Source organism: Phascolarctos cinereus, unplaced genomic scaffold, assembly GCF_003287225.1.
Source record: "Phascolarctos cinereus isolate Bilbo 61053 unplaced genomic scaffold, phaCin_HiC Scaffold_4;HRSCAF=312, whole genome shotgun sequence".
NCBI classification, from domain to species: Eukaryota; Metazoa; Chordata; class Mammalia; order Diprotodontia; family Phascolarctidae; genus Phascolarctos; species Phascolarctos cinereus.
Window position 1 is genome coordinate 461,576,902 of NW_027555847.1, and position 13,309 is coordinate 461,590,210.

General features: G+C 38.5%; 1 protein-coding gene across 1 annotated transcript in view; it reads left to right on the top strand.

Annotated features, from left to right (window-relative positions):
- The window catches only part of NCOA2 (nuclear receptor coactivator 2), a 302,914-nt gene extending 289,927 nt beyond the window's left edge, over window positions 1-12,987 (top strand). The window contains 2 exon segments of the mRNA XM_021002193.2: window positions 475-564; window positions 9,100-12,987. Coding sequence (XP_020857852.1) covers window positions 475-564; window positions 9,100-9,111 — 102 coding nt within the window. The 3' untranslated portion in view covers window positions 9,112-12,987.
- The last annotated feature ends 322 nt before the right edge of the window (window positions 12,988-13,309 follow it).

The following is a 13,309-nucleotide window of genomic DNA, read 5'->3' on the forward strand; positions in this document are numbered from 1 at the left end:
TGCAAAGTGAACTTAATATACCATAAAAATGATCCACTTCTACCTAGATTTCATCCCCAGCATTTCCACTTACTAGCTGTTTTGTCCTATCATAGTCAAGTCATTTCTAATCTCTGAATCTTGGTTTCCTCCTCTGTAAAATGGAAATAACAATACCTGCCCCACCTATCTCACGGGGCTGTTGTGAGGATCAAATAAGATGACTGTAAAATCAGTTTTTTAAACTGTATTTCACCCTGTATGCCTAAGGCATCAATTTGTTGTCTGATAACCATATTATCATTAGAATTTTAGAAGTTGAGTTATTTTAGATGTGTGCGTGTGTGTGTGTGTATGCTAGTGTTATGAAGGAGTCCTAGAAGACTTTTGCATGTGTCCATTTTAATATTCACATTCTGGAAAAGAAATTTCTATGAAATCCTGACACATACACCCATCTAAATTCAGCTTCTTTACTGTCTTCTTTCCCATTAGGTTAATGACCCTGCTATGAGGGGAGGCAATCTTTTTCCAAACCAGCTGCCTGGGATGGATATGATTAAGCAGGAGGGAGACGCATCACGGGTAAGAAACAATGAACAAACAAGTGAATATGTTAGTAAAGTAGCTATAAATATTTGAAAGATGAAAATTGATATATTGTCACCGTCCAATCTAAAGTCTACATGCTTTTTTTTTTGGTCATAATTTGGGATTTTACATGACATACCATGGTTTCAATATATATAAGTTTAATTTTTTTATAACTGATTGTGACTTAGAATTTAACTTAGTTTTAACTCAGAATGGCATATATGGTATGTGTTATTAGTTTTCATTTAATTTTATTTGGTATAGCAAAGGGCCAGTTATGTTAGGAAAATATGTTTGTCTGCATTTACTGAATCATAACGTTAGTTTTTAAGGAGGCTAAATAGGTTGACATATTACTTCTGATTTTATTATCATGATGATATATTCTAACTTTTTATTAGATATATGATATATTATGATATATTTATGATATATTTTAATTTTTCCCCACAAACAATGGAATAATTAATACTTGGAACCAAACCAATTCATATTCTAGGTAGCAGATTGTTAAATAGGGGAAACTTCTGTGGACTGTTTGGCAATAGCCAACTAAGCAAAAATTGTGGCTTTTTAAAAGTAAGGAGAATCAGAGCCATTCTGCAACTGATAAATGGTCAAAAGATATGAATAGGCAGTATGCAGAAGAAGAAATCCAAACTTTCACTAGCCATATGAAAAAATTTTCTAAACCATGGAATAAGTAGAGAAATAAAAATTAAAATAATTCTGAGATACCACTTCACACACATCATATTGTCAGTTGGCAAAAAAAGGAAAGTGACAAGTACTTAAAGGCATATAGGAAAATAGGTACATGAATGTACTGATGGTGGAGCTGTGAACTGGTATATCACTTCTGGAAGACAATTTGGAACTGTGCCCAAAAAGCTATTAAAGTATACATACCATATCCTTTGACCCAGCTATAACACTACTAGATCTATACCCCAGAGAGATCAAAAAAGAGGAAAAGGACCCATGTCTATAAAAATATTCATAGCAGTTCTTTTCGTGGTGGCAAAGAATTGGAAACTGGGTTGGCAGGGGTTAATGGGGAGGTACCCATCATTTGGCATGGCTGATCAAGTTATGGTATCTGAAGGTGATAGAATACTACTGTACTATAAGAAATGATGAAGGAGATGGTTTCAGAGAATGCTGGGAAGACTTGTATGAACTGATACAGAGTAAAATAAACAAAACCAAGACAAAAATGTATACAATATTACAGACAGCTTTTAAAGACTTAGGAACTCTGACCCATCACAGTGCACAGTGACCAGCCACATTTCAAAGGACTCTCAATGAAACATGCTATCCACCCCCACCTCCAGATAGAGAGCTGATGATCTCAGAGTGTGGATAGAAGTATCTTTTTCTTTTCTTTTTTGCTTTGTATATGGCTAATGTGAGAATTTGTTTTGTCTGGTTAAATCATATTTGTGACAAGTTTAGTTTTCCTTGCCTTTCAGTGGATGGGACAGGTAGGAGGGAGAGAATTCAGAAATGATAATAGAATAAAATTAAAACTAAAAATAAAATAAATAAAAGTAGGGAGACCTACCCTTTCCAAAAAGTTTTTTAAAATAAGAATTGTCTTTTACCTTCAGAAACAGTTTTCTTTTGGGGGGGAGGGGAAGGGGGGCATTCTAGAATGTTTGGAAACCTAATGATAAAGAGATCTGTACCAAGCTTTAATAGCATGTCCCATGACTTTTCTAAGTTAAGTTTCTGTTTACTTACAACAGAAAAGAAGGAAGGAGGAAAAACGGCTATTCCTAGAAAATATTCTAAATGTGTTTTATGTTTATACCTTACAAATATTCTCTGTGTGTTGTGTGTATTATGCATGTCCATATAACTTTTGGTCCTGACTTGTGATTTCTTCAGTATTAGGAACATTCTCTGCTGATGAATATCAGCAATTTCTCTGTGACTTAAGAGTCTTAGAGAGTAGGGGCAGCTAGGTGGCGCAGTGGATAGAGCACCGGCCCTGAAGTCAGGAGGACCTGAGTTCAAATCCGACCTCAGACCAAACACTCGACACTTACTAGCCGTGTGACCCTGGGCAAGTCACTTAACCCCAGTTGCCTTAAAAAAAAAAGAGTCTTAGAGAGTTGACTGAGATACTATAAGATATCTCCTCATCCATGTGTCAGAGGCAAGATATGGACCTATGTCATCCTGACTGCATGGCCAGCCGTTATGCCTTTCACTGTTTACATATCTGCATCCACATAACTGTGTATATGTAGTTACACATGGATAGACATTTGCCCTGCCCTGTTCTGATGTCTGGCTATCATGACATGGAGGTGACCCTGGGTTCTTCATGCCAAAATATAACCTCTTATAGGCCCTACAACAGGGGGTCCCTCTAGCTAACTTTAGTGAGGATCATTAACATGACTTACGGTCATGAATTTTTCAGCTGTAGCAACTCTTGCTTATAACTTTTTAAGTTACAAGTTTAGATTATAAAGGATTTCAGTACTCTCTTGATGAAGAGAGTACCCATATTAACAAAGTCACACAAGCATGTGATGAAACACACACACACACACACACATTCTGGTGCATAATTTCAGTCTTTGGAAGGCAGCATAATGAAGAGGATAGAAATTCAAATTTGCAGTCAGGAAAACATGGGCTCTTCTTATTCTCACCTTGCCTCTGACACTTAAAAGCTATGTGACCATGGGTAAATAACAACCTTTCTGAGTTTCAGTTTGCTTATTTAGAAAAGGACAACAATAACAAGCACCTTCTCTTCAGGTTGCTGTGAAGCTGTAACCTCTCGTGAAGAGATGGCTCTTCTCAACAAGACCAAGCCCTTCTACATGTGTCCTTATTCCAATTCCATCTCCTGTGCTGCAACAGATTGATCTCTTTATCATCCCTACTCTCTCCAGTCTCCAATCTCTCCCTAACTACTGTGTTCCTTCCCTGTTGTCTACAAATGCATCTGTCTTCCCTCGTCATTTAAAAAAAAAAAAAGAAAAAATCTTCATTTGATCCCGCCATTCCTGTTAGCTGTTGTCCTGTATCTCTTCCTCTTTTTGACTAACCTCTTCGAGAAAGATATCTACAATTGATACCTCTCCTTCCTCTTCTCTCACTTCTAAACCTTCTACCATCTGGCTTCCAGCCTCATCATTCCACCAAAACTGATCTCTCCAAAGTTACCAGTGATCCATTAGTTGTTAGATATAATGGCCTTTTCTTTATCCTCATCCTTCTTGACCTTTGCAGACATTGACACTTTGTCATTCTCTTCTCCTGGACACTCTTCTCTCCAGACACTGTACTAATCATTGGGGTACAAATATAAGCAAAAAAGAATGGCAGCCCCTACTTTCAAGAACTTTACATTCTAAGTAGGGAGGAAAATGCATAAACAAGAAGTGAAATGCCAAAGGGACTGGGGAAGGAGAAGATAACTGACCATGGTGGCAAAGGTCAGAGAGTCAGAAACACAATGAAATGGAATTTCATTCCCAAAATGAAAGCTCCCTATAAGAGCTGGGCCTACCCTATTTCAGAGGTTCTTTAATCTGAGGTCTGGGAACTTTTTAAAAAATCTTTCCATAACCTTATTTCAATATAATTGATTTCCTTTGTAAAAATCCCATGTATTTTATGCATTCAAAAACATTGTTATGGAAGGAGTTTCAGTAGACTGTTAGTGGGATCCATAATACATATACACACTCACTCACTCACTCACTCACTCACTCTATACTGTATTGATTTGTGATCTTATCAGCTCCCCTGAGTTCTGTTATCATCTCTGTAAAGGTGATTGCCAGATCTATATAGCTAGCCTTTCTCTCCTGAGTTCTAGTCTCTCATCACCAGTTGCCTCTTGGACTTCTCAAACTGGATGTCCTATAGACATTTCATACTGAATAGGTCCAAAACAGAGTTTATTATCTTTTTCCCAAAAAAATCTTTTCCTCTTCTAGACTTTCCTTTTACTGTAGAGGATACCACCATCATTCCAGTCACCCAGGCTCATAATTTCAAATTCTTTTTTAGATTTACTCCACATATGCAGTCTGTTGCCCAATCTTGTCATTTTTACCTTCATAACAACTGTGTCCCCTTCTCTTCGCTCCAGTCCTAGACTGTTGCAGTGGACTTCTGGTTAGTCTCCCTGCAGCTCTCTAACACTTCCAAAAGTATTTTGGCATTTTAAAGCTCTGTATAACCTGACCCCTTTCTACCTTTCCAGTCTTACCATATTTTACTCCCTGCCTTCCACTTCCTGTGATCCATCAGCACTCCTTGATGTTCTTTCCATACACAAGCTCCATCTTCAGGCTTGCAGTACTCTCCTTCCTCTGCCCTTTGGTTTTCTTCCAAGAAGCCATTCCCAGGGTGCCCCCCTCTCCCCTCCCTTCTAGCCCCCAGGTTTTCAGGACACCACTATCTCCTGGTTTTCCTCCTACCTGTCTGAATTTCCTTCTCTTTCTCCTTTACTCGATCCTCCTCCAGATTATGGCTTTTGACTGGATGTGTCTCTCAGGGTTCCATCCTGGCTCTTTTTCTCCCTCTACTTCACTTGATGATCTCAGCAGCTCCTATGGATTTAATTATTCTCTCTATGCTGATGATTCTCAAATCCACCTATCTTGCCCTACGTTTTCTGTTGACCTCCATTCTCACATCTCCAACTGTCTTTCAGACATCTCAAACTGGATGTCCAGTAGACATCTTAAACTCAGTATGTCCCAAATGGAACTCCTTATTTTTCCATCTAAATCCTCCCCCCCTCCTGCCTTTCCTTATGTAAGTCAATTATTTTAGCTTCCTTCAGCATGAAGCTTAAAATGCTAAAAACTATCCATTCTAATAAACATTTAATTATTATTTAAAAAAAAAAGATGTAGAAAGCTGCAGAGGACACCACCATCCTCCTAGTCCCTCAGTAGGAATCATCTGAATTCCTCTCTCACCACTGGCTCCCCTCCCCACCCCTCCATACCTCCAGTCTGTTACCAAAGCCTGTCATTTTCAGTTTTGCAACATCTTTCCACTACACCCCCCTCTCTCCTCTAACTCTGCCACCACTCTGGTGCAAGCCCTCATTATCTCATGCCTGAACTATTGCAACAGCCTACTTATGGGTCTGCCTGCCTCTAGTCTCTCCCCACTGTCAATCCATCTTCCATTCAGCCATTAAAGTGATTTTTCTAAAGCATAGGTCCTACCATGTCATTCCCTTGCTCAAGAAACTCCAGTTTTCCTCCTCTCCTCCAGGATCAGATACAAAATGCTCTGTTTGAAATTGAAAACCCTTTATAACCTAGCCATCTCCTACCTTTCCAGTCTTGTTACACCTTATTGTCCATCACCAATTCCAGTGACTCTGGCTTCCTGACTATTTCATATACAAGACACTCCATCTCTTGGTTCTGGCACTTTTTTCTTCTTGTCCCCCATGCCTAGAATGCTCTCCCTCTGCAGCTTCACCTACTTGAATTCCCTGGCTTTGTTTTAAGTGCTAACTAAAATCTCAGCTTTTACAAGCAGACTTTGCCGACCCTTCTTAATTCTAGTAATAACTTCCCACTCTTAATTATTTCCTATTTTCCTGTATATAGCTTGCTTTATGTGTATTTGTTTTCATGTCTTTCCCATTTAGTTGTGAGCTCCTTGAGGGCAGGGACTGTCTTTTGCTTATTAAGTTGGCACTTAATAAATGTTTATTGACTGGTGATTGAATGAATATAAAGAGTATATAAATGGGCGTATGCACGAATGGAGGCTTTTTGCTTCACATTTCAATCAGAGAAACATACTTGTTGTAATATAACAATAAGTGTTATATTAAAGTTAAATGTTATAGTTAGCCCAAACTAAGATTCTTAGACCATTAAAGTAGCAAATTTCCAACTTTACATTACAGAAAGTAAGTTTGTAAAATGCCATTTAATATTTTGATGGATCTGTGATTTTATTTGGTGAGGGGTTTTAGATGGGTATCTCTCTGAATGCTTATGAGAGAATTGCAGTGTAGTTGGGATTACTCTAGAACCCCTTGTGACCACTGTAATTGATGACTGTGTCCACAAATGTTACCTATTCTCAGCTGGGCCTTTGCTGCAAGACAGTCATTCTACTCCTCCCTAATTGATTAACCATCTCATTTCTCTATAGCAGCTTTTTCAAACCCTCTATTCTCAAAGAGAAAAATAGCCCATGACCCTAACCTCCCAGCTGAGGAACTCATTTCTTCTTGTTATTCAATCGTTTTCAATCATGTCTGACTCTTCATGACCCCATTTGGGGTTTTCTGGCAAAGATACTAGAGTGATTTGCCATTTTCTTCTCCAGCTCATTTTACAGATGAGGAAGCTGAGGCAAACACAGTTAAGTGACTTGCTCAGGGTCCCACAGCTAGTCAGTGTCTTGAGGTCAGACTTTGATTCAAGATGTCTTATTGACTCTTGGCCCAACATTATCCACTGTGCCGCCTAGCTGCCCCTACTTCTCAGTTACTTTTGCTTCTCTGCAAAAGTTATGGACATTCATCAAGAGTTCCTCTTCTTCTTTCATCATTATCTCACATCATCCTCCACTGTCTCCTCCGTAACTCTGACCTCAGATGAAGATGTGGTCCTTCCCCTTGCCAAGTCCAACCCCTCTATATTAGCCCTTCATCCCTTCTATCTTCTCCAGCAGATTGCCTCCACTTTCTTCCCCCATTAGATTGTAAGCTCCTTGCAGGCAGAAACTTTTTTTCTTATTTGTATCCCCAGGGATACAATACCTGGCACAGAGTAGGCATTTAATAAATGTTTATTGAATTAAATTGAAATATTATTCCCCCACTCACTCTCTTATCTTCAGTCTTATCTACTGGCTTCTCTACTACCTGCAAATGTACTCATGACTCTCACATCCTTAAAAAAAAACCCTCATTTTATCCTAACATGCCTTTAGAAAACTATCTATAATCAGTGCCTCAACTCTCTTTCCTCTCATTTGCTTCTAAACCTTCAGTCTGCTTTCCAGCCTCACCATTGAACTGAAGCTGCCTTCTCCAAAGTTATCACTTATATCATGATTTCCGAATCTTTTCTCAGTCCTCCTCCTTCTTGACTTCTCTGTGACTGTTGACACTCTTGTTCACTCTCTTTTGGTTTTTGTAACACTGCTCCTTACTAGTTCCCCCTGTCCCTGTCTGACCATTTCTTCTGTCTCCATCCTTTTTCACAGCCATTGGCTGTGCGTGCCCTCCAAGGCTCTCTTCTCTCTCTACCATCTCACTTAATTCTCTTATCAGGGCCCATGGGTTCTATTATCATCTCTTTATGGATACTAATTCACAGGTTTGTATCCAGCTCTAATTTTTCTCCTGAGCGATAGTCCTGTATCACCACTTGCCTTTTTGGTAACTTAAACTGGATACCCTATAGGCATCTCAAACTCAGCATGTCCACAAAGTGTAGGCCTCTTAGTTTCCCTGACTCCCTTCAAGACTCATTACGAGTCCTCCCCTCACCCCACCCCCAACTGTTTTCACCTTCCTGTCTGAGATTACAAATCTGCTCTGTCATTATCTTATATATATACCTAGCTCTTTACATGGTGCATTCCCCTTTAAGATGGAAGCTGATTTCAGGGACTGAGTTTTTCTTTTTTTCTAATCTCCAGTGCCTGGTACATAGCATGCATTTATAACATATAGTACATGTTGGTTGACTTATGATAGTTCCCTCTTTTTAAAGTCCTAAGATGCTGTGGTAGGTAGAGCACTAGGCCTGAAATCAGGAAGAGCTACGTTTAAATCTGGTCTCAAACACTTAGTACCCATGTGACCCTGGGCAAGTCACTTCATCTCTATTCACCTTGGTTTCCTCAGCTGTAAAATAGGAAAAATAATAGCACCTACCTCCCAGGATTTCTGTGAGGATCAAATAAGATTGTATTTGTAAAAGCCCTTAGGACATTGCCTGGCACAGGGTAATTACAGCTGATGTGTACATAGTGCTTCAGTGTTTATAAAATGCCTTACACATGTTGCCTCATTTGGTCCTCACAACACCTTATAAGATAGTTACTACAGAAATTATGTCATTTTTTTAGATGGATTTCAAACCCAGATTTTGTCTCAATCCAAGTCTGAGTGCTTTCCTGACTATATCACATTGCCTCAAAACTGCTAAATCTAAAAATAATTACTGGGAAAACAGTTTCAAGATAGGATTTTTCCTTGCAATCACTAAGAAACAGGACTCTTGGTTGGTAGATTTTAAACAACCCTATCAGCCATTTTTCTGTTCTTTATCTTTTGCAATAATCCTTGAACTGTTTCATATTTATATGTTGCTTCTGTGTTTATGGAGCATATAAACCAGGAAAAACTTAGTCTTCCATTTTACAGCTCATCCTAATATTCTGCCAGGGTGATAATATGTGTTTGGGAATGTTTGAATGTCTTTCAGCTGAACTTGATGCCATTGGTTACCAAAAAGTCAGTGATATTTCATGAGTCTCTCTCTCTCTCTTCTCCAGAAATATTGCTGACCCTGAAGGCTGCTGGTGGCTCTTTCTTTCTTCAGCTACCTGGGCTCTTACCAGTTTGAAGAGCTGGCTGCCTTTGTTTTGACCCAGCTGACCTGCAAGCCAGTTTTGCTGAAGCCAGCGCAGCTTCATCAGAACTACAGACAGGACTCAGCTGATTCCCAAAGTGGAGTCAAAACGGCTGTTGCAGGAGGAGCAGCCTCTTCTTTGACAGTCTGAAGCTCGCGTACAGACTTTGCTCAGTCTGTTCACTGCATTCACCTTAGTGCAACTTAGATCTCTCCTGCGAAGTAAATGTTGACAGGCAATTTTCATAACCATGTCAGATTGAATGTATTTAAATGTATGTATTTAAGGAAAACAACCATGCTCTTGTTCTGTTCCTGTTTGGTTCTAGACACTGGTTTCTCACTTGATTTTCCCTGGCTAATCAGTCTGGTGCAAAGCATTGTGGTTTCATTTGGAAAACCACGTTTTAAGCTAAAGTCTGCAGTTTGGGAAAGAAGCAGGGCCGTCACTGGGGATGGCACTGTGTGCACAGAGATGCCTGTGAAGTTGATCAATGTACAGAAGGTCTTAGAAGAGAGCTGGACCTTTTTGAAAGCACTAAGACTCCTTCCAGAATGGGTTTCCATTCACCCAACAGGCAGCAAAGAGCCTAGGGCCAGGCTCATCATATTTAGAAGTACTTTCCCTTTTTTTTTTTTCTATGATAGAAAACCAGCCATCTCACAGAAATCATGAAGCCAGAAGAAATGTCTGTTTTTCTCTTCTCCCCCCCCCCCACTCAATTAAGTTATCTGTAGACTTGGTTTAGAGATCTTTTAAATCCACTTGAATTTATATGCATTACTCCTGGCTTTGAGATCTTTACCCCAAAAGGCCCCAACCCCACTGTAACGAAGAAACCAGGTCAGCTTTTACATGTCATTAGGTGTTTGAATAGGTGCCAGCAACCTATCACGTGCCCGCCCACTGCTGAATCCTGAATTTCAGAAAACCGGGACAGGCACCCTCTGTGAAGTATGTTCATTCCTGTTCTCAAACTCCCCTGGCCTACAGTATTGGGGGAGGTGTAGGGTGGGAGGTGGGGGTGGGGGGGATACAGGGAAGGTAAAAAACAGTGTGTTCAGAATTTATGGCAGAGATCACTACAAATTTAGCCGTCATCATCATGTGTTTTTATTTTGTTTCTTAGCCTCGCTGATTAAGCTGAAGTTTTGTAAGGTACATGAAATCCAGTTTATATGTAAACAAGCAATAATTTAAGTTGAGAACTTAAGCGTTTTAATTGTATGGTTTTTTTGTGAGGTATACATGTTGTGGAATTGATTCAAAATGAGGTACTTCAGTATTAAATTAGAGATCTTCATAGTAATGTGTCTCCTAAAGGTGTTTTGTAAAGGATCCCAATGCCTTGAATAGACCTGATTTGTAGGCTTAAGACTTTTTATTTTCTAAACCTTGTGATTCTGCTCATAAATCATTTATCTAATCTATATGATATGCAGCCACTGTAGGAACCAATTCTTGATTTTTATATGTTTATAATTCTTTCTTAATAAATCTTAGAGAAACTATGTTACTAAAGCCAACCACTTTTATGGTGGTTTTTCTTGCCCACTGTGGTGCATGAGTAACCTTTTACTAACTGGCTTCAGTTTCTGAGGACTGAATACCAAGAAACTGCAGGCTTTTGGGGAGCTGTTTCTTCCCCGGTCCCTGACAGAAATACTTTCTTATTTCACCTTCAGAATGATGTCTTTTTTTGATGTCTTAAGATGCAGTGCATTTTATATCCAATTAGCCAGGCCTTTTAGGAACAAAGGAGTTTTTCCTTGCAATTTGATTGTTTATCTGGCCAGGTGAAAATTACCCCTATTATATTTATATCTCTCTATATAATGTGAAAATAGGGAAAGTATATAGCGAGATATAAGCCCAAAGAGATGATAGAGACAGTCCCAAAGTGTTGGTCCACACTGAGGAAATTTTCTGGAATTCTGCATTTCAGTACATTTGTTTCTGATTGAGAGAGAGATTAATGATACAGAGAGGTGGCTAGGGATCAGTACCTTGGAGAGGTCACCACTTCATATGTCCCACTTGAAAGGCTGAGCTTAGTCAAGCCATTGGATTGTCTAGCTGTGGTAGGAAAGTAAGCAGCAGTTGGCCCTGAACTCCATGACCTCATTGATATAATGAGATTTGTAGTACATCTTCATTAGTATGATCAGTTTAAAATTTCCTTATTTATAGAACAAGAAGAATTTTTGTTTCACATGACCCAAGAGGAAATGGGGTTTTGATCTTTTTCTTTGGGGGGTGGGGCATACAGTTCCTTTTTCAGTTGATGCCGTCCATGAGAGGCTCTCTTTTTTGCTAATTAACGGATTGCCAACCTCATTGTTGCATTGGTTCCAGTCCTGATAAACCTGCAGGCCTGTTTTGCTTGTAAATTAGGCTGTTTCATAACCATTGCTCTTTTGAAGGTGACGAGATTGTATGTAGTCTTATGGCTCAGATCAAGTAATGGAGCTTTGCTTTCCATGGAATTTAGGAGGAAAAAAGTGAGTGAAGGAATCATCTGATCATATTGATCATACTCAAACAGGAAAATTAAAGCCAAAACAGTTCCCTTCATTATCAGTATTTCCCATTCTATACACAGTAAATTTGTTTGACAGAGTACTTGGTTTTTGTTTAATAGAACAAATAATCAGTGTTCTACTATATTACTAAATGTGAAGGACACAATGTGAAAAGTATACATACATAAACTTGGTTGTTTGACCCATTTAAGTGTTCATGTAAACGTGGTGAGTTTAAAAAGTGAAGTGAGCTGTTTTATTACAGTGAATTAATTTGTTTGCACTCAAAGTTGAAAATATTGCCCCCCACCCCCTCTTCTGCTATCTTTTTTGGCCTGTATTAAATGAAAGCAATGTTTTTGCAGTTTATATAATGCAATTTTTAATCTGTGTTTAAATGGAGTTCGTCTGGGCTTAACACATGAAATGGGTGGCACGGTTAGTTCCACTTGCAGAACCCAAAGATACACAATCAGTTTTGAAATGCAACTTAAGCCATTAATTAATTGTTGGTGTGAATTTAAAGTTTTCTAGTATTTGTATGGTAGTGTGCTGCCTAAGAGCAAAAGCATTCTGTGCACAGAAGAAAATTACTGTAGTGGCTTTGATTTGAATTAGAATTTTCTCCCTGGTGTTTCTTTATAGACTAAAACAAAACCTTTTAAGTTTCATACTACAGGTAAAAGCTATGTGCAAGAACCTCAAAATGCTAAAATCTAGCATAATGCCTTAGATCTGTTTTTAAGTCTTGTATATTCCTACATAGCTGTCTGATGTATTATATTTGTATAGTGAATTGTGTACAATTTTGGAATAAGTGCATCATCACTTACCTTTATGTTGTGAAACAGTGATGATGACACATTTCTTCAAACATTTAACTGTCCCTTTTTTTTTCTTTGTCATTTGTGGGTTTTATTTGTACAGTTCCTCATGAAGTTGCATCTGAAATGTGTGTATATGAAAAGATTATACAAGGGTAAAATTAAGCAATATATTAACTATGGCTCTTCAGGAGAAAGCTTACAATGTTTGGGTTGTGATTTACTTTCAAAACGGAGTTGACTCTGAACATCACCTTGTTCACCTGCATCGATGTTTGTATTTCTAGTGTGAGCAGTTTATGCAAAGGTAGATATATTCAGAGAAATTTTAAATACATTTATGCAAGTTAATATTGCTTTGCTGATGCTATTTGCTTATTTGATGTTAAATAATGCTATTGTAAATAAAGACTGTTGTTATTGCATCATTTAATAAATTTTAATGCCTTCGGGTTTTACATGGCTTTAGAGATTGCAGTGTGTTTATATTAATTTATTTCAATATACTTGAAGTTAAATTGATAAAGAAAAATACTGTTCAGCGTGTTATAATGGAAAGAGCGATGGATTGGATCAAAAGAAAACTAGTTTCCAGTCCTGGCTGTTCTACCTAATGGCTTTGTGAATATGGGCACATCCCTGAACCTTTCTGAGCTCTAGTTTCTCCTTCTGTACAGTGGGGATGATGATAGCCATAGTATTTATCTCATAGGGACATTATGAGGATGAAATGAGATGATGTATGTTAAACACTTTGCAAACCTGTCAATGCAAGTTACAGTTATC